This window comes from Bos indicus, chromosome 1 (assembly GCF_029378745.1).
Source record: "Bos indicus isolate NIAB-ARS_2022 breed Sahiwal x Tharparkar chromosome 1, NIAB-ARS_B.indTharparkar_mat_pri_1.0, whole genome shotgun sequence".
In the NCBI taxonomy this organism is placed as follows: domain Eukaryota; kingdom Metazoa; phylum Chordata; class Mammalia; order Artiodactyla; family Bovidae; genus Bos; species Bos indicus.
Window position 1 is genome coordinate 54,374,838 of NC_091760.1, and position 24,164 is coordinate 54,399,001.

General features: G+C 38.1%; 1 protein-coding gene across 2 annotated transcripts in view; it reads left to right on the forward strand.

Annotated features, from left to right (window-relative positions):
* The window catches only part of TRAT1 (T cell receptor associated transmembrane adaptor 1), a 45,022-nt gene extending 27,541 nt beyond the window's left edge, over window positions 1-17,481 (forward strand). For both annotated transcript variants that reach the window (XM_019975954.2, XM_070787498.1), the window contains exons 4-6: window positions 6,643-6,704; window positions 8,810-8,895; window positions 15,189-17,481. In XM_019975954.2, the coding sequence (XP_019831513.2) occupies window positions 6,643-6,704; window positions 8,810-8,895; window positions 15,189-15,467 (427 nt within the window). In that variant the 3' untranslated portion in view covers window positions 15,468-17,481. The remainder of the gene's footprint in view (window positions 1-6,642; window positions 6,705-8,809; window positions 8,896-15,188) is intronic.
* The last annotated feature ends 6,683 nt before the right edge of the window (window positions 17,482-24,164 follow it).

The window sequence follows — 24,164 nt, forward strand, 5'->3', positions numbered from 1 at the left end:
AGTTTCAGCATCAATCCTTCCAAGGAATATGCAAGACTGATTTCCTTTAGGATGGACTGGCTGGATCTCCTTGCAGTCCAAGGGACTCTCAAGAGTCTTCTCCAACACCACAGTTCAAAAGCATCAATTCTTTGGTGCTCGGCTGTCTTTATAGTCCAACTCTCACATCCATACATGACTACTGAAAAAACCATAGCTTTGACTAGACAGACCTTTGTTGACAAAGTAATGTCTCTGCTTTTTAATATGCTGTCTAGGTTGGTCATAACTTTTCTTCCAAGGAGCAAGTGTCTTAATTTCATGGCTACAGTCACCATCTGCAGTGATTTTGGAGCCCCCCAAAATAAAGGCTGTCATGTTCCCATTGTTTCCCCATCTATTTGCCATGAGGTGATGGGACTGGATGCCATGATCTTAATTTTCTGAATGTTGAGTTTTAAGCCAACTTCTTCACTCTCCTCTTTGATTTTCATCAAGAGGCTCTTAGGTAGGACTGACTTTTCCTAGGTGGCACTGACTTTTCTTAGGTAGGACTTAGGTAGGTATCTTTCTTAGGTAGGGCTATAATAGTGGATGTTTCCACAGTTCCTTACATGGTCTGAGGCCAGAAGAAGGGAGGCAAGCTCCCCCTACCCTGGGTTCCCTGCTGCCCTGTCTCCCTGCTCCTTCTCAGCAACTGGTTTAGGTGGGAAGCTATGCTAGAGGGGAAAGAAATTTGCCTCTCTGATCTTCTCTTCTTGCATTAGTAAGTCAGGAACATGATCACTTAAAGGACAGCAAAGTGTCTACATCTAATGAAAGTTAAATACCTGCTTCCTGGTATGTATATCCCAGGGCACTTTATTTTTCCTTTAAATGTAATTCTGCACGATTCTTGTCTTATGATCTGTGTTAAGAGGATAATGCAGTGAGAATAACATGGGTTTGAGATCCAAACAGTTCTGGATTTTAATCAAACTCTTGCAATTACTAGGTTTGTAATCTTGGGGAATGAGCATTTCTGAAGTTGAATCATAACATAATACTACACTTACAGAGAGTAGCTGGTAAGAAAGAAAAAAAAAGCTGACTATAGGTCTAAATTAAGGTCTAAGAAAATACCCACCCATTTGGATTATATTTACCCCTTAATTAAAGAAAGCAGTTCAGATAATTAGGAAAGCAGTTCAGATTTACATTAAGCTTATTATAGCTCCTTAGTTTTCAGAGTCTCTCTCAAGGACTTAGGACAAATTTCCAGCAACTTTTGCATGGTCTCCTGCATGGCACTGAAAGGTGCTTTTATCACAAAACGTATCTCATCTCAGTTATTCTTCTACCTAAAATGATCTCTTGGATTTCTAGAGCTCTGCAGGTTGAGGACCCCACTTCACTTCCCCTCTTTGCTGAATATACTGACCTGGTGCCCTGGAACAGACTTTAGTCTCAGCCGTCATCTCCACCTGTTCCCAGAGTTGAACATCCTAATGATAGTGGAACTCCTGGGTAGCCTTCCCTGGCATCAGATTTCCAAGTAGATACACAGAAGAGGCCCTCACTGTGACCACTGCTGCATTTGGAACCAAAACATATCCATGTTCTCCAGCCTTCTGTTTGTTTTAATGTACAAGTAACCATAATCCAAACTCCAACCCTGTGTGAATGCAAGAAGTCCCATCCCTTGCCCAAATCTTTGTGAGAATCCTGCAAAATGTACTTACAGGTTTCAAAAATCTTATTCTTGATTGTCTTTGGGGCACGGCTAGCTCTGTGTCACTGCTCTAGGTTTCTTTCCCATCTCTTTACAGTTCTTCAAAATAGCAGAACTTTCCAGCCTCCCTTCTCTCAAACTTTGAGAAAAAAACAACACTTTTTAAGTGTCCTTTAAGTGCTCCAAAGCACTGGCAATACAAGCTTCTGTGTTTGAGTTTATTTAAAATAAAAAGTGGGTATTATTAGAACAGCACTTGAACACTGATCAAAATAAAAATTTAGTATTAGATGTCATATCTCTGAGATCCTATTAACATACGTCCTCATAGGAAACACTATTGGTTCTTAGCTAACCCTGCTGCTGCTGCTGCTGCTAAGTCACTTCAGTCGTGTCCGACTCTGTGTGACCCCATAGACAGCAGGTATTCTCCAGGCAAGAACACTGGAGTGGGTTGCCATTTCCTTCTCCAATGCATGAAAGTGAAAAGTGAAAGTGAAGTCGCTCAATCGTGTCCAACTCTTCAAGACCCCCTGGACTGCAGCCTACCAGGCTCCTCCGTCCATGGGATTTTCCAGGCAAGAGTACTGGAGTGGGGTGCCATTGCCTTCTCCGTAGCTAACCCTAGCCATACAAAAATCGCTAGGGTTTACGTTTTTCTCCTGGATCAAGTGTCTATCTTTGATGTTTGCTCATGCCAAGTTCAGGAAACCTATACTCATGGTACAGTCCCAATCAAAGTAAAAATTTATTGAGCATATACACAGGAACATATTGCTGCAGCAACTTCCCCTTTTCTTTCTTGCATCATTTTTTTTTTTTTTTTTGGTCTCTTTGGTCTGATTCCCATCAGTATATAAACAGACAGTAACATCTTACATCTTTAAGAAAAGACAGACTCTCTTGATACCAGATTGCCTGTAGTCACCTCTTCATTGTTCTGTACTCTTTACAGGAAAACTTGGAAGTTCCATGTACATTCTGTCCATATTTGCTGGCTTCTCTTCCTCTTCTTTCTTGAACCTACTCTATTCAACTCTCTGTCCTCAATAATCCACTGACTCAGCTCTTGTCAGGGTCACCCGTGAAATATGTGGGGCAAATCTTAGTCTCACATGTGGGCCATCTGTAGCGTGACACATTGTCATTCTCTCCTTGTGTGTGTGCTGAGTTGCTTCAGTCATGGCTGATTCTTTGTGACTCTATGGACGGTAGCCCACCAGGCTCCTCTGTCCATGGGATTCTCCAGGCAAGAAAACTGGAGTGAGTTGCCATGCCCTCCTCTAGGGGATCTTCCCAACCCAGGGATTGAACCCGCGTCTCTTAGGTCTCCTGCACTGACAGGCGGGTTTACCACTAGTGCCAATTTTGAGACAGTTGCTTATCCAGGCTCTGAGGCCCACCTCCATTTTAGCTTTCTTCCTCAATTACCTGCAGCTCCTTCTCCTTTGCTGGCTCCTAAACCATAGATGACAGAGTGCCCAGGGCTCATCTAGTGAACCTCTTCTCTATCTACACTCATGTCATTAGTAATTTCATCCTCTCTCATGGCTTTAAGTAACATTTATACACTGCGCAAAGCCCAAACTTTTATCTGCCTACTCAGAAAAAGTAAAGTCACTCAGTCATGTTTGACTCTTTGTGACCCCATGGACTGTAGCCTAGCAAGACCTCCATCCATGAGATTTTCCAGGCAAGAGTACTGGAGTGGGTTGCCATTTCCGTTTCCAGGGGATCTTCCTGACCCAGGGATTGAACCTGGGTCTCCCACGTTGTAGGCAGACGCTTTACCATCTGAGCCACCAGGGAAGTCTTTCAAACAAATATCTATTAAACAAATAAAGTTGATCAAAACCAATGTCTGACAGACATTGCTCAATCTTTCAACTTTCCAGACCCTTAAAATAGTTTTATTTAGTTTTCCAGAACTGTTTTTCATTTTTATTTGGATGTTGAAACCCACATTTATGTCTTAGAATTTGGAAGCTGAAAAGAACAACATAGGGAATAATTTAATATTTCTGTTTTTTTAAATCAGGAAATTTAAACTTCAGGAATTTATGTTTAAAGTCACCCAGGCAAAAGTAATGATTTTTTAAAAAATTGAACTCACTTATTTAATCTGAAATAATAAAGTATGAGGCATTTTCTTTAAAAGGACTTCACAATAAAAATGATAAAATATGAATAAGAACTTTAAAAATAGAGACTAGAGAAAATTTAAAATTGAAAGTGGAAAATCTGAACTATAAAGATGTAGGCTGGAGGCAAAAGAAGAGGGCAGCAGAGGATGAGATGGTTGGATGGTTGGATGAGATGGTTGATCACTGACTCAATGGACATGAGTTTGAGCAAACTCCGGGTGATGGTGAAGGAGAGGAAAGCCTGGCGTGCTGCAGTCCCTGGGGTTACAAAGAGCTGGGCATGACTCAGTGACTGAACAGCACAATCACAATATTATTTTAAATGTTGGAGTGTCAGTAAATGTGCTAATTGGTTAGAGGATCATTTCAGGCATGTTGAGAACAATAGAGAACCTGATCTGGCCCAAAACTCAGTGGTGCACTAGCCTCTGGGCATATTTATTAATTTACTCTAACTAGTAATGTCTTCAGCATAAACACTGCCAAACATTTGTGCTTGAAGTTTATTAGATATTTGCAATAGGCTGGAGCTATTTGGCATTGCCAAGTAAAAATATACTTATTAATTTGTTGGTTAGACTGCTTCTTTGTAATAGATTATTTGTGATGATTAATCATTTGAGACCTGCCTGCAGACGCAGGCCACTGCATTATAAATCACGTCCTATTTTCTTCATAGGGAATGAAATGTTCATTTTTTGGACATGATTTATCATCTGCAGGTTGTATCTGCTATTCATGTGCGCTGGGAAAATGGATGGATTGTCTTATTAAAAATTCCTCACCTTTTGCTATTTTATTCTCTGCATAGCCAGAGAAAAACCATTAGCAGGGACTTAACTTTGTATCCCAATATTAAGCTGTAGTGAATTACCAACAGACAGAAAGGGTATGGACGAGTTTCTTTGTTATCAAATAAGGCAAATACATACCAGCAACTGGACTTTTCAAATAATATCATACAGGTATCGTTTGATCTTTTTTTAAGGATACATTCTTGATATTTAAGTATACTGTCTTCTTTCAGAAGCATGGGACTAACACAGGTGTTATGCCTTGTGATAAGAGTTTTTCCTTTTGATGCAATTCCCTCCAGCTCTTGGTGATACATAATCTCAAAGTTAAAGCAGTTGCTGCTATTTTATGAAATGCCACTCACTGCCTAAAATGTTCTTCTGTTGCCAGCCTGCTATTGTGAAAGCTGGTCACCAGGACTATCGTCACTGCCTGTGACAATAGTAGTTGTCTACTATAATCCTAATAGGATTATTTGGATGAAGCAATAAGGAAATTTAATCAAACATCAAGAGCAAATAATATTTAGAGCTTTAGGGCCAGACTTGAATCACAATCCTAGCACTGTCAGTTACTATATGTCTTTTGACAATTTGCCTCTATAGCTTGGACATTCCTTATGCGCACGAAGGGGGAGTTCTGAAAAATGAATCTCGTAGAGCTGTCCTGAGGGTTGAATGAGCACTGGCATAAAGAAAAGCTTTGACATTTGCTATTTATTGCTGATATTACACATAAGGTTAGGGAAAATATGTTAATCTACCTGAAAAGTGGGAAATAATATTTCTGTAGAATTTCCCTGGGTTTTTTTATAAAATGTATGTAAAACAGCACAGTATTTGGATGTAATAGGTAATCAATCATTTTATTGCATCTGCCAAGCTGAGTCTACAATATTTCTCTGGCCTCTTATTTTTTAATCACTGCCAATATTTAGTAAACAGTGTTAGGGGTCAGAGTGATATTCTTGGCAAGCAAACAGGAAGTACAGTGTATAGTTTCAGTTTAGTTCAGTTCAGTTCAGTCGCTCAGTCGTGTCTGACTTTTTGTGACCCTATGAATCACAGCACGCCAGACCTCCCTGTCCATCACCAACTCCCGGAGTTCACTCAGACTCATGTCCATCGAGCCATCTCATCCTCTGTCATCCCCTTCTCCTCCTGCCCCTAATCCCTCCCAGCATTACGGTTTTTTCCAATGAGTCAACTCTTCGCATGAGGTGGCCAAAGTACTGGAGTTTCAGCTTTAGCATCATTCCTTCCAAAGAACACCCAGGGCTGATCTCCTTTAGAATGGACTGGTTGGATCTCCTTGCAGTCCAAGGGACTTGAAAGAGTCTTCTCCAACACCACACTTCAAAAGCATCAATTCTTTGGCCCTCAGCTTTCTTCACAGTCCAACTCTGACATCCATACATGACCACTGGAAAAGCCATAGCCTTGACTAGACGAACCTCTGTTGACAAAGTAATGTCTCTGCTTTTGAATATGCTATCTAGGTTGGTCATAACTTTCCTTCCAAGGAGTAAGCGTCTTTTAATTTCATGGCTGCAGTCACCATCTGCAGTGATTTTGTTTAGTGCACAGATAATCTAGGTTCTAATCCCAGCTCTGCCAGTTCCTGGTTCTGTGACCTTCAGCATATTATATAACCAATCTGTGTCTCAGGTTCCTTATCTATAAGATGGGAATGCTATAGTGCCTGTCTGGTTAAATTATTGTGAGAAATATAAAAGGAATGAATATATATAATGCACTTCAAGTAACTCCTGACACACAGTAAATGTTAAATAAGTATTTGCTATTATTCACTAAAAGAAGATCCAGAATACACTTTTCAAATTCAGACACACACATGCATGCACACTTGTATTTACTGACTTACTTGCATATCTACCTTGGGTGGTCAAGGCTGGATAAGAATGTGCAATAATTTACCCAATACTGAAAATAGCTGAGAAATTAGATATGAACTATGTAGATTCTAACAAGGCAAATTATTTTCTTCTTATAGGGAAGATGAGTATGATCTTGAAGACTCACCAATTTATGGTAATGTAGATAATGTGGCCTTAGGTAAGTTTTATTTTTCCAAAAATTAAATTTACCTATAAATCAATTACCCCCACATAATTCCACAGAGAATTTGAGGTAGCTTATTTTTTGTCACAATCATATTTAAATATTTCAAGGGTAACCATACATTTGAGTATATTTAGCATATCATTTATCAAGAATTTTCAAAGCTGCATATTGTAAGTTGTATTGCAACAGTGAATCAACATCCTGTTTTTCTATATTCTCTTTATTTCACTCTAGTTTGTAGTAAGAATACCGGAAGACTCAATTACAATGAATTGTGACACACACAGATTTCTATGAAATAAAGCTATTTCTAGAACAGAAGATTGCCCAGGGGAACAGTGCTTTATGCTCTGTATACAAAAGCATATCTACAGTGAATAATTTGGAACAAAAAACAGATTCTCTGATTTCCTTTGTTTTAACTGGTTCTTTTAAAGTAGCGAATATAGGGTTACACTGATGACAAGCAGGGAAAGAGAAGAGCCAAACCATCACTGAGTGATGGGTTGTACACTTTTTGTTCTTTTGTAACAAGTACTCTTCAATTCCCAGCATCCTTTATTCCTTGAAACGTTCCACTCCCCCACAACTAAAAAACCCCTAAATGTCTCAAAACAAACAGCTGTGATCTGATCTGATCCCAGCCCTCTGAGGAGAGAAGCTGTCAGACAAGGACTACCAATGATCTCTATCCTTGCCCTGTAAGCACTTAATTCATGATTGGTGGAGGGTGGGTAGGTGGGGTTAACTCCTGTTGATTGGCGTCTCAAACACAGATTCCCAGTAATGAATTAAATTTATCTGAACCTCTATATATCAAGACAGTATGAAATCTCCTAAAGTTAAACACATGAGAATTTTATAGGAGTCAAGAATTTAAATAATCTTTGTCTCTCCCCACCCCCCACCACCATTGTAAAGTATCCTTTAATCATCTGCTCTCTGAGGAATCAAAACTATTTTACAGGAATAGACTATTAAAGAATTTTCCTTCCTGTTTCCCTTTGCAGAATTGTGGTGCCCACTTATACTACTTGAGAGCTTAATTTCTTTTGTATCCTGGTAGCTCAAAGCCCACCATATCTGCAGTCTTCATGAGCAGTGAGCACAGGTGCCTCTCTTACAGGTTCTGACTTAGTAATTCCACAGTTGGACTTAGAACCTCCTATTTAACAAGCCTCCTGGGTGATTCTAATTCATGTTTCCCGTGGTTTATCTTTGAGAAACATTATGGGCCAGTTCTCTACATTGCTTTTCAGAAAGGGTTGGAGCATTACAAAGTACCTTGTATTATAAACACATCTTTTCATCTATGGGGTCAAATTGGTGCAATCAACATTTCTGCAACATTATTCTCCATCCTACAAGTCATTAGCTTTCCTTCCTCTCCCTTTTAAATAGAGTATCTGGGGAAAGAAAGGTATGGATGACTCAGTAAGCATCCCCCACAGAAGGAAATAGGGTCATGCCTGCTGGCTGGTGGACATGGCGAAACCCCCCCCCAGCAACTTAGTATCAGCATTATATACCCCACTGTATACCCCTCAAAACAGCCTGGATGAACTGTCCTGTCACTGATATGTGGGATAACAAACATAATCTAAAATATATTTTTTCAAAAATAGTATAGGGTTAAAAAGGCCTCTGAGTAAAATATTTTTCTTATGGAAAAAATTACCAAATTTTGATCATCAATATATGTGCTCCGTACTTTATGCCACCTGCACCGTTTGTAATCATACTTAAATAGGAGGGCACAGGTAAGCCTTTAACTCATGGGATCCCCGTAACATATAAATGGTAGTTTGAGCAGAGACTGTCATGTCCTGTGATGGTATAAGAAGAGTAATATCCAAGTGACCAAGTAATATCCAATTTTGTCTAATTGTTAATACTGTTGGGCAACAGGCTTCTCCACAGTCTGACCTGCAGAGAGCAGTTTGTACCTCCTTATCTTTGCACTGCCACAAAAATAGACTAATCAAATGACTCCTGAGGGTTTCACATTTATAGCAAAGTGGTGTTTGGGTCATGCATTATGATTTGTGCCAGCATTTTTTAATTTTTCCATTGTAAATCTCTTTTCAACTCCCCAGAACCGGTGGATGAAAACTGCTATGAACAGATGAAAGCACGACCAGACAGATCTGCGAACAAACTGCAAGACGCCCCACCTTCACAGGTGGGTTTTGTTTTCTGTATCACGGGCCAGATTCAGCCTAGGTCACGGCACAACCGCCTGTTTCATGAGCATAAAGGCAGCATATTCTGATAAACATCAGAAGCAGCCTGTTGGAAATTTTGCATTCTGAACTGCTGTCAAATTCTAGCACCTAAGCTCTAATGAAAAACTCAGAAGGCAAATAGTTTTCAGAGCCGCACTTAAAGACTCAAAATTGTGTACAACTACAAATGCAGTAGATTTCAAGGGAAAAGTGGATTCTCTTCCTAAATAATTAAGCTTTTTTTCTTTCAGAGCAAAGAAAAGTTACATATATCATAGAAATAATTATAAAAAGTGACACATACAGAGTGCTCAGAAGACCCAGATGTCAGGAATGGATGGTGGATGGGGAGAGAAAGACCTTAGTGAAAAGAAATTAACTATAAAAGAACATACTCTATTTTATAAGGAAAATGAGTGTAAATTTAATACAAGCTCTATGGCTATTGTATTATGGCAAGATTTACGCACGGCTTTTGGGGGATAGGCAGGACTAAAGCATAAGCAGAAATAGAAAAACCCAAGAAGAAATGAGTAGTTTATACTTTTCCTAGGAGAAGGCGATGGCACCCCACTCCAGTACTCTTGCCTGGAAAATCCCATGGACGGAGGAGCCTGGTGGGCTGCAGTCCATGGGGTCGTGAAGAGTTGGACACGACTGAGTGACTTCACTTTCACTTTTCACTTTCATGCACTGGAGAAGGAAATGGCAACCCACTCCAGTGTTCTTGCCTGGAGAATCCCAGGGACGGGGGAGCCTGGTGGGAGGCCATCTATGGGGTCACACAGAATTGGACACGACTGAAGTGACTTAGTAGTAGCAGTAGCAGAAGCGACTTAGCAGCAGTAGCAGCATACTTTTCCTACCCACATCAGTTCAGCCTCCTCAGACATAGCACTACTGTTCACAGTTCTTAGTGTATGTGTGGTTGAAGTGTTATGAATTTCAGTTATAATGGTTCTTTCTTCTCTTTCTCTATCCCATCCCTTTTGTTATGTGCTCTCATGCTATTTCCTAGAAACAGGCATATGGCCAGCATTTCCTATGTAGTCATTATACGTCAGACTTGTCTTATGTGCTTTACAGGCATTAGCATTTTAGGTTCCTATGAGGGAGACAGCATGATTATTCCCATTTGACAGAGATGATATAAAACTTGCCCTAGAGACTCAGAAACTAAGTAGGGAAACAGATCCAAACTTAGTCCCACTTGACAGAAAACATTTTCCTCCCAAAGATGGGTCAAAACTTGGAAACTTCCCATTAAGATAGAATTTCCTTTTTCTTTATAGGAGCCTTCTAAAAATCAAATTCTTAAAAATTTTTTAATGAAAACAAGATGTGGTGAAGTTTAAGCAGAATGTAAAGTAACTCTCTCATGGGCAAATCTGCCATGTGACATTCAATTAATTGTTAAATGTATTTTAGATAACAGGTATGAAAAAAAACTGCTTGTTATAATATGATTTGCAAGATTCACGATAATAAAAAGAAAACCTTTTGAGAAAGGTTAAAATATAACTATACCACCGGACATGCAGAGATCCACAGCACCTTAGCTGTAATAGAGCTGAGACTTCTGTTGCTGTTTGAATAGAAGTTGCTGTTTAATACATGTAAATTAAATAGGTCAGCCTTATTTATGCTGCATCTAGTTTGTACTCAAGAGGAAATTGTGCAGAGCCTTAAAGTGTCTTTAAAAGTCTGTTATTTTATAAATTATATATTTAAAGACACTTCTAAGGGAATTAGTCTTTATCCTTCTCACAAATTTAATTGCACAAATTAGAAGTAATTTCTCCTTTTAAATTAATTTTTATTGGAGTATAGTTGATTTACAATGCTGTGTTTGTTCCAGGTGTACATCAAAGTGAATCGGCTATATATGTATATTCACTCTTTTATAGATTCTATTCCCATATGGGTCATTACAGAGTATTGGGTTGAGTTCCTTGTGCTATACAGTAGGTTCTCATTAGCTATCTATTTTACATATAGTAAGCAGTGTGCATAGATCAATCCCAATTTCCCAATTTATCCCACCAGAAGTAATCTCCTTATATTTGCTCAATTCCATTTTATTAGAGGGCTTCCCTAGTAGCTCAGTTGGTAAAGAATCCATCTGCAATGCAGGAGACCGTGGTTCAATTCCTGGGTGGAGAAGATTTCCACTGGAGGAGGAATAGGCTACCCACTCCAGTATTCTTGGGCATCCCTGCTGGCTCAGCTAGTAAAGAATCCACCTCCAATGTGGGAGACCTGGGTTCGATCCCTGGGTTGGGAAGATCCCCTGGAGACAGGAACAGCTACCCACTCTAGTATTCTGGCCTGGAGAATTCTATGAACCATATAGTCCATGGGGTCACAATGACAGTTATCATCAAAACACTGCCCAGTTAGTTACTATGGTACTCAGTTACTTTGGTCAATTACATTACAAAAGTGTGAAGAATCCATAATGCAATGCAAAAAAAGCTTATGGATCAAATATTGGAAACAGAAAAAAGCTCCTTGTCCTTTGAAAATGATGTGTACAATTCAAAAGTTGCAATTTCAGTCTCTAAGTCTGCTATTAAACAGGAAAAGTTGACTGGGAAACTTGGTGACAAAATGGGTTCATGAGAGTTCCCTAAAAAATTTTAGGGGCATCAATGTGAACTTATTTTTCTCTTATCCTCACATCAAAACCTCACCCATCCCTCCTTTCCCTCCATGTCAGAAGCACCCTTTCCCCTTTCCAAAGCCAATAGTCCTACTTGGGCTCTTGACTATTTCTTCTACTTCTTTCAAGATCTTGCACGTTCAATTATTTGTCTCCATTTCTTTAAATGAATGAAGTACTATTGACTTACAAATATACCCAAATCTCTGCAATATTTAAAAACACAAAACAACAAAACTTTTACTTCAACCTGTTTTTGTCTCTAATTCCTAAACTGGTTTTTACTTTGCTCCAGTTCCCATTTATATTCACAGATACACATGTTTTTTTTATCCCTGTCTATATGTTTTCTGGGCCTCCCAAGTGACTCAGTGGTAAAGAATTCGCCTGCCAATGCAGGAGACAGGAGACACAGGTTTGATCCCTGGGTCAGGAAGATCCCCTGAAGGATGAAATGGTGATTCACTCCAGCATTCTTGCCAGGAAAATTACATGCACGAGGAGCCTGGTGGACTATAGTCCATGGGTTGCAAAGAATCAGACACAACTGAACATGCATGAGCATGCAATGCACGTGTATTTTCCACCCATCTATTCAACTGAAACAATATTTGGTAAATCACAAATGACCATTACACGTACAATTTGTGGTCTTTTCTCAAGACTCACATTCGATGAACTCTGCAGGACTTGATAAATGTTGACCAGTTGTTGACCAGACAAACATTTGGAATGCTTTCAGTAATAAGTACAAAAACTCAATTCAAGCTGTATCATAAAAGGGAAGTCACTGGCTCATATAACTGAGATATGAGGGTGTTGTGTTTTTGAAATGATTGAATGTGAGGGCTCCTCCATTTCTTCTCCCTATTTCTTTGTTACTGACTTTATTCTCTTCTGTTACCAACAGGCTCTTCCATTGAGGCTGGGAGAGCCATAGGAGACCCACATTTTCTTTTTCCCAAATCCAGGGAAAGATATCTTTTCTATTTCTGCACCTGTACCTCAGTCCCCAAAAGGCCATGTAACTGGCTCTGCTGAAGTCATATGCCTACTCTTGGCCCAGCTTCTGTTGGCAGGAGGATGAGTAGTGTAATTGGTCCCAGCCTGGGTCGAATGCTTATTCCTGTGCTGAGATGGGATACAGTATTGTAATTGATGGTCTCTCCAGGACCAGATAGAGGAAAGAAATTTCCTAAAACAAAGTGGGGAATTTATTAAAGAAAGAGAATAGAACAAAGTGCTAGACAGTCAAAAAAGTTACCCACCCCTCTCTATTACGGAATGCCTTTTGGTAATTTTGCTCACTTCACTGACATATTCTCTATCTAGGCAAAGGCAAAGCAGGTCTTAAAACATGAGTTATGTTAAGAAAGCAGTGAAATGTCCAGTTTGCTTGAAATACAGAGTTTATGTAGGAGAGTACTGGGAATCAAATAGAAGGTGTGAATTATGAGCATAGGAAACCTTGAATGTTATGCTATCAAATTCAGACTCTAGGCTAAAGTTTCAGGGCCAGGATGGTAAAATATAAAAGTTATGCCTTAGGAAGATAATTTGAAAATAGTATATGGGCTAACTGGCAGAGTATAGAGATGTGATGGCAATGATACCAATTACCTATCTACAATTATCCAGAAATTATTTTAGAAATAAAGTCAGACCAAAGATACCAGAGAGGTTGTAAATAGAACCATCCCCCTGCCTGGTAGAGGAGATAAGACTTTTTAACTTTTAGCATGAAAACAAGTGCCAACAGGGAGAAGCTAATCCATGCATTGGGGGGGTGTTAATCCAAATGTTGCTTCTTTAATCCAAACCCCACAAATTGATATAACTTTGGCTTACTCTGAATGGTAAACCCTTATTTTTGTTTATTCAATGGCTGTTCTAAAGTTTTAGCCTACAGCTCTGATAATTATAATACCACCATACCTTGGACCTTATCTTGGTTCGAAAACCAGGTTTGAAGTGTGCAGTCTACTTAAAACATTGGGTTTTTTCACTAGATGCATACTACAGAGCTATACAGCAAGGGGTTAGTTGACTTTGTGGGTACAGAACTGTGGATATGGAGGGCAGACTATAAAATTATATGTAATATTAAATTACATATAAATTATATATATATTTACCTGCTCAAGGGGTTGGCATCCCTCACCCCCACATTGTTCAACTGTAAATTACCTCCATTTGCTAATAACATTGTAAGATGCGTGTTAAGTCACTGCAGTCATGTCCAACTCATTGTAATCCTATGGATTGTAGCCCACCAGACTCCTCTATCCATGGAATTCTCCTGGCAAGAATACTGGAATGGGTTGCTTGCCCTCCTCCAGGGGATCTTACCACCCAACATTCTAAGATAGGTACTCTCATTTGATAGCAAGAGGTTAAAAATATTGATAGTTAAAAAAAAAAAAAAAAGAACTGCCCAGGGTCCCATGATCAGAATGTCACAGCTGGAATTCAATCCTAAAACTTTCAAACACCAAATTCAAGATCTTGTCTTCGGGCTTATTGCTTTCTGCAAGTTTCTCTAGTCTCCTGCCCTTCTTAATCTAGTGCTGACCCAGCTTTAGGCCAGAGAGGACCGCCAGGCTTTCTTGGATGCAAATGAATCCAAGACCAACCTAAATGAGCTCAAAGAGGATCTGGGGACAGGTAGGCAGGAAGGAAGTAATAGGGGAAAATGGGAAATGCAACTCTTGCCAAATGCTGGTCATATAAATGGTTGTTGGTTGTTTAGTTGCCAAGCCATGCCCAACCATTGCAAGCCCATGGTCTATAACCTGCCAGGTTCCTCTGTCCATGGGATTTCCCAGGCAAAAATGCTGAAGTGGGTTGTCATTCCCTTCTCCAGCGGATCTTCCCAACCCAGGAATCAAAGCTGGGTCTCCTGCATTGCAAGTATCTTCTTTACTGACTGAGCCACCAGGGAAGCCCCAGTCATACAAATAAACCCTGTTAACCTTATACTTCTGAGTCTCAAATGTAGAGAAAGTAGAGACTTTTGTGGGTATCAACCAATTATTAAACATATGTAAAGCATATCTGATTGGTTATATTCCTTCCTGTCATGCTTTGTTCCCAGTTTAACAAATCAGAGTATTGTTACTTGGTAGGTGAAATACAGGGCAGGCACTCCCTGAGGTGAATGCAGGGTGAGAAACTGGTTAAAAAAATCCATCTAAAAAGTTCATGTGTATTCTGAGTATAAGAAAGAAAACTGCTTTCTTTTAAGCATTTTCCACTCCAAAATCTTGAATTTACTATTTGTAGTTATCACTCTGATTGACAAATTTGGCAAATAAGGCCGTGAAGACCAGAAAACAAACTTGTGTGTTTTTGGTAGGCTTTAGAGTTTCCCAGTGGAGAGGGCAATGGCACCCCACTCCAGTACTCTTGCCTGGAAAATCCCATGGACGGAGGAGCCTGGTAGGCTGCCGTCCATGGGGTTGCTAAGAGTCGGACATGACTGAAGTGACTTAGCAGCAGCAGCAGCAGTAGCAGCAGCAGCAGAGTTTTGCAGAGGTCAAAGTTAAAGAATGGCTAACAGTGAAAACTTACTATGCTTTTCTCTTTTAGGAAACTGCAGTAAGGGTATGCTATGCCTCATTAGATCACAACAATGAGGGGAAGCGAAGAAAGCCCAGGAAACAGAAAACTCATTTGTCAGACAAGGATGAAGAGGGGCAGATGCATGCAAAGGATATCAGCCTTTCTAAGACCACTTTGGTGGACAGTTACCCACCAGAAAGTGAGGCAATAGAGGAAAACATTCATGATGATCCCATCAGGCTGTTTGGATTGATCCGTGCACAGAAAGAAAGTTTACACTCGCTAGACTATGATCTAGCTCAGTAAACTGGCTCTTACTGGACGTGTTTGTCAGAGAAATGAAGACCCATTTGACACAGCATGACTTGTCATGGTGATGATCTGATCGTCTGTTGGTGGGATGGTTGCTTACCTTTTATCCAGAGGTTATGTTATGCACGCCAAATGGAATACCATACAAATTAGCTATTTAGTTATTTGAATTCACTTAAAAAACACGTATGTAGTAAAATGTAAATAAAATCAAGTTTGCAGATTGATCCTGATAGAAGCCATAACTTCACAACAATACTCAGTGACATAAACCTCCCCCGAAAAAGGGTTTTAAGCATATGTTCTTGATCATGTTGAAAGAAGTCAATTTTTTTTTTAAAGTTCTCCTTTCTGAATGTGAAATACCCCATAATTGGAGAAAATTTCTGATTGAAAGGCATGGGAGGCATTTAAACTTATTGCTAACAGTAGAGGGATAAGCTTCTTAATATTTTCCACAAATGGAAATTTTAGTTCTAGAAATGAAATTAATGCATACTCCTTATAACAACAAATAGTATAAAAAATAATTTAGATATTCCACTAGCCAGAGATAATTGCAGTGATCAACTTTCTATATATTCTTTTAGATATTTTTCTCAGCATGACCATACATATACCCATATATAGGCCTAGTAGTTTTTTTTTTTTTTTAACAAAAAAGAAAAAGGGGGAATGATGATTGTACACTTATTATTTAAGCTTTTTTCACTTAATATATCATAAATTTCTTTCCACTGTTATTTTTAACTATAACTAACTATAGTTAATAATTTTAATTTAATGATTGCATAGTATTTCATTGATGATTGCACCAAAACTTAAATAATTTTGAAGTACATTTAGCTCATTTCCAATCTCTGGTTTTTTTGCTTTTACAAATAACATTTTAATGAGGATCCATCTTTGCACATGTTTGGTACTTTTCTGACTTCTTGTGGCCAAATGTCTAGGAAAAGGATTGCTGCTTTAAAAGGTGTGCATTGTGTAAGTCTCTATAGATTATATTTCTGAAAGGCTAAGAGTTAGGTCAAAGTGTGTGCCCTGTTTAAACGCTAATAAGCACTCTTAAATTGCTCTCCAAAAATTTTTTTTCTAAAATGCTTTCTATCTTGCTCCATTTGGAGTAGAAAATTTGGTTTAAATCACTGAACAAAAACATTATACTTGACAGCTATTGCTCCTGCCCTCTGACCAGAGCTTAGAAGATTTTAGTGACTCTTCAATTACCTGTGGAGCTCCCATGGCTGTTGATATTATAAGTTATACAATGATGATGGAAACAGGCTCTGCACCCATTGAATAGAAGATGAGTATTAGGTTAAAGAAAAGTGTAGCTACTAGTAAAAAAAAAAATACTATTAAGAAAAAATAATGAGAGATAATAACAGTGAGAGGGCATCTCTGAAGGAAATCTTAATTCTGAGAACTGAACAATGAGAAGGAACCACCCACATAAAAAGAGGAAGAAAGAGCACATTTTGTGTAAAACTTCTATCCCTATTTGGAAGTGCCTACATCTATCAATTATTTTCCATTATGAATCTGTAGAAAAATAAATGCTGATTATAAAATTTTTCAAGTTGTCCACAGTGCCATAGAAAAGGCAAAAAATATTAATATCTAAGGTCAGAAGAAGTCAGGTTTCTGATTCCAAAGAACCAAAATGAAGTTAATAATACATATTGACTTTGTGTTTAATGTTTAATTTAAAATAAAATTTTTGCTATCACGTTTATGTTGTTACATGTTTATATATTACCATGGTTCAATAAAAATAAAGTTAGATTGTGTTTACGGCAGCTATTTTTTCCTGTAACTATTCCACAGGATTCACTTGTATTATTTACCTGGCATCTAGAAATATTTGAATTTTTTGCCTCTGGTTTATATCATTTGAATTCTAAAATATTTTAAAGTTTTGTGTACCAGATATATCTGATGCCCATTAGGAAGATTTTTAGCTACAAATTTAAATTCTTTAATAAATATAAGGCTCTTTAAGTTACCTATTTCTTATTGTGTGATCTTGGTGAATGTGTCTTTTGAGGAATTTGTTAAATTTATTGGCATTAAGTTGTTCAAATACTCTCTATTATTCTTTTAATATCTGTAGAATTTGTAGTGACTTTTCTTTTATACTGATAATTTTCTTATTTTTACCCGCAATGGCAACCCACTCCAGTACTCTTGCCTGGAAAATCCCATGGGCGGAGGAGCCTGGTAGCCTGCAGTCCATGGGGTCGCGAAGAAGGACACGACTGAGCAACTTCACTTTCACTTTTCACTTTCATGCATTGGAGAAGGAAATGGCAACCCACTCCAGTGTTCTTGCCTGGAGAATCCCAGGGACGGGGGAGCCTGGTGGGCTGCCGTCTATGGGGTCGCACAGAGTCGGACACGACTGAAGCGACTTAGCAGCAGAGGTTTGTTAATTTTGATACCCTGAAAAAGTTATTGTTCAATTTCCTGTTGTTTTTATATTTTCTGTTTCATTGACTTACCCTCTGATATATATTATATCCTTTCTTCTGCCTATTTTATGTTTCATTTTTCTTTTTAAAAAAAACATTTTAAGGTGGAAACTGAGGTCATTAATAAAAAATCTTTCTTATCTAAAGTAGTCAGTCTCATAAATTTCCCCTTTCTAAAATATTGTTTTGCTATATCCCACAAATTTTGATGTTTTCATACTCATTCATTTCAAATACTTTCAATTTCCCTTTTGATTTCTTCTTTAAGCAATGGGTTACTTATAAATGTATTTTATAGTTTCCAAATATTTGAGGATTTTCCAGATATTTCTGTTGTTGACTCCTAAATTAATTCTACTGTGGTCATAGAACATATGACTTGAATCTTTTTATATTTATTGTGGCTTTACTGTCAGAATATAGTCTATCTTGGTGGATAACCATGTGCACTTGAAAAATGTGTATTCTATTGTTGATAGAGTGTTCTGTAAGTGTCAATTAGGTCAATTTGGTTGATAGAGTTTTTCAAGTCTTCCAGGTGGCACTAGTGGTAAAGAATCCCCCTGCCAACGCAGAAGACACAGGAGACGTGGGTTCCTCGCTGGGTCAGGAAGATCCCCCCGGAGGAGGCCATGGCATCCCACTCTAGTATACTTACTGGGAGAATCTTGTGGATAGAGGAGCCTGGCGGGCTACAGACTGTGGGGTGGCAAACAGTTGGACACAACTGAAGTGAGTGAGCATGCACACACATGCATATCCTTACTGATTTTGCCTCTGTGTTCTATCAATTATTGAGAGGAGAGTGTTGAAATCTGACTGTATTTGTACTTTTGTCTATTCCTCTGTACCAGTCTGTCGGTTATCGCTTCATGTTTTTTAAAGCTCTACTATTATTAGGGCATACATGTTCAGAGCATTAGTTTGAGATGAATTTAATCTTCATCACTATGATATAACCATCTTTGTCCTTGGTAGTATTGTTTGCTCTGCAATCTACTGTGTCTAATATTAATATTGTTGTTTTAGCTCTTTTGATTAATGTTAGCATGATATATCTTTTTATATCTTTTCAACCTAGTTATATCTTGTATACTTAAAGTGCACTTTTTGTGGGCCACATATAGTTTTGCTTTTTTAAAAAAGCCAGTCTGAAAATCTATCATTTAATTGGGGTGTTTATTTTCATTTAGTGCAGTTATTGATATTATTGGGTTCAAAATAACACTTTTGATATGTTTATTTGTCCCATCTGTTCTTGTTTTCTTCTTTTTATGACAGCTTCTAGATTATATCAGTATTTTATGATTCCATTTTATTTTCATGGCTGGATTATTAGTTATAAATCCGTTATTTTAGTATTACATATCATTATAAACTTTCACATTTCAGCTGAAAAAATGTAAAGAAAACAGAGAACATTTTGACTCAAAAAACAGATGAATTCCACAGTCTTAAGATTTTCACTGAAAATTTCTTAAGGTTCCAAAAAGCTCAACTCAAATCTCAAGAGTAGGAGCAGTAACTCATTTTCCTTTGGTATTAAAGGATTTATTTCTAGCAGATTAAAGGCAGTATGATTAGTTTTGACATATACTTAAATCTCTGAGGTTTTTGCCTTCATTTGATAAAAAGAATTGATAATTTATATTAAGACAGTGAAAAACAAGAACATTAAAATTTACAGAAGATAATAAGACAAATTCAACAGATGCAGTAATAATGATGCTTGTGTTCCTTTAACCTCTTTGAAGAAGCCACCCTGCCGACTCACAGCTTCTACTGTCATGGCTGACTGTATCTGAAGTGGGTACCTGAATCAAGATAGCTGTCTAATCTATAGATTGGTGTAGAAGATGCACTATCATTGGGGGCAGAGCCAACAGGATGCTATTAAAGAGAATTTGGTGCTTGGTAAACAAGGCATAATTGCAAGGGGGCAGAAACTAAGAGTAAACACAAGAAGATTGTTGCTAGAGAACAGAAATCAAGACTCTGATCAAGAAAATCATAACAACACTTATTTATTAAGAACTTACTAAGGGCAAGACCCTGGGCTAAGTACTTACCTGCATACCTAATTTAATCATGTAACGCCCTAAAAGATGGATGCTGTTATAATCTTACATATGAGAAAACCAAGGCTGATAAAGATTAACTTGCCCAATATTTCACAAATATAGATTCAGAATTTAAATAGCAGTCCAAGTGCAGAGCTGGATAAATTGAGAAATTGACCCCTTCAGTTGGTTAAAAGCACCTTAGGCCCAAGTTTTGGATTGTCCCTAGTGAAGTGAAGCAGCTCAGTTGTGTCCGACTCTCAGCGACCCCATGGACTGCAGCCTACCAGGCACCTCCGTCCATGGGATTTTCCAGGCAAGAGTATTGGAGTGGGTTGTCATTGCCTTCTCCACTTGCCATTGCCAAGCACTGTTACTACTAAGTGCTTTAAATAAAATAACCCATTCAACTTTCTTGGGTTAGGTACTATTATCTCTCATTTTACAGATGAAGTCTCTGTAGTATAGAGTGGTTAAGAAACTTGTCAAGGGTCAAACAGCTAGTGAGTGTTGGAGCCAGGATTTAATTACAGGCAGCCTGACTCCAGAGTAATGAGTTCTCAGGTATCACCCTTCTCCTTCCTCTGGTCATGGGTCTGTCTTAGGTGACACCATAGATGGTTGTAGCCATTGTGCCAGCAGTTACCTGGGACAACAGAGCCAAGACTGAATGAACGTAGGGAGCCAGGGTCCTTTCTAACAGCTCCATGGTGGTTTAGTCATCAAGTCGTATCTGACTCTTGTGACCCCATGGACTATAGCCCACCAGGCTCCTCTTTCCATGGGATTTTCCAGGCAAGAGTACTGGAGTAGGCTGCCATTTCCTTCTCCAAGGCCTGATTGTCCCTACATCCTGCCTATTTAATCATAATCATCTCTACTTTAAATACATTGGGTTTCTCATATTTAAAAGTAAAAAAGGTTAACTAAGACAAATTGAAGAAAAAGTATTAGAAATGTTGAAAAATAATAAAAATTTATTGTAGTTTTCACAAACTAAGAACATCTCTAATTTAGGATGAATCTAAATATAAATCCATGTAAATGAGAATTTGCAGCTTTTAATAAACACCAAGACATCTGCCACAACAGGTTCATATTAAAGTGTTTTCACAGGCAAGTATTTTATTAATGCCACTTGCTTTTAAATGCCTTGCCTTTACCAGTCTCTATCCCAATTTTAGGGGGAAGAGAGGTCATCACTTCAGTGACTTTGGATGCTAAAGTCATGTTCACACCTATAAAAGACAAAACCCAAAACAAACTTGCAAAAAATTTTTCAGTGTTACAGGTAACACCTGGTTTTGTGCCCAGTTTTGTCTAATATTGAACATGGGTGTGGAAAGCTATCTCATTTAGAAATTTTTATTTAAACAAAAATGGAAAGAATGGAATAAGTGTTTCAGTCAGTACTATCTTTGGCCACTTCTGATATAATTAACTTTCTTAACAAGTCAGTATCCATCACCAAACTTGAGAGTTAGACATTTGGTTTGGTTTTCATCTAAATTGATTGAGACAGTAGATTAAAAAACTGGTCCAAGTGTTGAGTAATAAAAATGTACCATTAGCATTTTAACTTGAGAAAGCAATGGCCCCCCACTCCAGTACTCTTGCTTGGAAAATCCCATGGATGGAGGAGCCTGATAGGTTACAGTCCATGGGGGTCGCTTAGAGTCGGACACACCTGAGTGACTTAACTTTCACTTTTCACTTTTCACTTTCATGCATTGGAGAAGGAAATGGCAACCCACTCCAGTGTTCTTGCCTGGAGAATCCCAGGGATGGGGGAGCCTGGTGGGCTGCCATCTATGGGGTCGCACAGAGTCGGACACGACTGAAGCAATTTAGCCGCAGCAGCAGCAGCAGCAGCAGCAGCATGCATATATAAAACTGAATCACTTTGCTGTACACCAGAAATTAACACAATTATGTAGGTCAACTGTACTTCAATTAAAAAGATGTGATGGATGAATTTGAACAGCCATGTTAGATCACAGGACTGATGCCATAGGCTAAGGATGGCAGAGAAACAACAGAAAGCATGTAAGCCTCTAACACATGAAGCATCACTCCAGCCTTGAGCCAACTATATCCAGCTTTCTTAATGTGAGAGAAATTTGTTTTCTTTAAGCCATTGCTATTTTGAGTTTTCTGTTTACTTCCAGGCGGGCCTTATCCAGGTCATGCATCCACAAATACCTTGGTTTCACGTTTTACCTAACTTTTCTCCAAGAGGAAATAAGAAGTGCTAAAATTGTGTCCTTTACGGTGCAGGGAAGTTTGTAAAATGAGATCCATTGACATACATCCATGGTTAGCATCTGTTTTATACTACTCAGAATAATCTTAGAGATCATAGAAAAGCCACTTTTTAGGAAGAAAAATGCATATTGAAATTTCTCACATATGCATAAGCTTGTTTCTTCTTTTAAATTTAGACGATTACATATGATTTTGAAGACTATACTTGTATACCTTTATTGGTTATTACAAGTTCAGAGGAAACACAAAAGAATTGTGCCTTAAGGAGATCACTGAAAATTCAGCAAGACATTTACAGACATTTTAAATAGATATTAAAACAACCAGTTTTAAAACACCAACAATTATCTCTTAACTGATTACACTTCATCCACTCTAAATCTTAGTATAAAATTGTTAGGACAATAACACTTGCTATGTTTTTAATTACCGAGTTGGTATCAGTTTGACCTAATACAGTCAGCTTAGCTGTCTCTGAAAGACAAGGTTCCAGCAAAGATGTAAATCAAGTGGCCTGCAGAGTTCAACTCTGATACAGGTCAGAGCAAGCAATGGAGATGTGAGGTGATCAGATTCTAACAAGAAGGAAGGCAGGTCTGCAGCCTCTTGCAGGGCACTTAGGCAAGCAAGATTCCTTCTTCCTCCAGCTAGGACTGCTGCAGTGTCCTCTGCTCTATAGTTTTGAAACTTTAGTTATCCTAAAAAAAGGAATACCTTTTCCTGGATCTTTTGACATCGTCTTGTCAATTTTGCTATTCTTGCATACTTTGCACTCAATGAGGAATAGCACATATCTCATTTGCAAAATCAGAATGTGGAAGATTAATGCTATATGCACCCTCTCTCACTGTTAATAAATAAAATCCCATTCATCTCTTATTCCATTTTTTTTGCAAATAAAAATGAGGTCACAGGCCTGCTTTTTACTTTTTATGCTAAGTAATGAAGTTTACAAAGACTTGCATTAAAAAAGTAGAAGTCTTCACAATTAACAAGAGTCTAAAAGAAATGATGTCCCCTCTCTCTTGAAGTTACAGAAAGAGAGCTTTCTACATCATAAAACAAATTCAAATGATCTGATTTGATAAAGTATTAAACAGAGAGTATTCACAAGAATATCAATCGTGTTTCCTGTGCAACAAGGGGATTTGTGAATATTCATAACTGTTCTATTAATATAAATTTGTCCTTGGAAGCAGCATTTAAAGATAAGATTCTTGTAAGACTTTGAAGACTTTAGAGATTGTTTCCATGTCTTGTAATAATAACCAAAAGACATTTGCAGTTCTGATTAGTTCTTTTACCCAACCTGACAGTATTATAACTGTCTTCTCAGGGTTTTTTAAGATTGTATCAGGTTGGTGCAAAAGTAATTATAGTTTTGCATTATTGAACTTTGCAATGATATTGGAATACATCCTTAAATAAATGTGGTTATGTTATACATCATTTTAATGCACATTTCTCACTTTGTTTTTTTGCTAATGACTTATTACTTGCTGTTTATTCTAGACTATAGAAATGATGTTAGACAAAAAGCAAATTTGAGCAATTTTCTTATTTGAATTCAAAATGGGTTGCAAAGCAGCAGAGACAAATTGCAACATCATCAACAACAATTGGCTCTGGAACTACAAATGAATGTACAGTGCAGTGGTGGTTCAAGAAGTTTGTAAAGGAAATGAGAGCTTTGAAAATGAGGAGCATAGTGGCTGGCCATTGGAAGTTAACAATGACCAACTTAGAGGATCATCAGAGCTGATCCCCTTACAACTACATGAGAAGTTGCTGAAGAACTCAACGTTGACCGCTCTACAGTTGTTCAGCATTTGAAGCACGTTGGAAAGGTGAAAAAGCTCAGTAAGTGAATGCCTCATGAGATGACTGCAAAT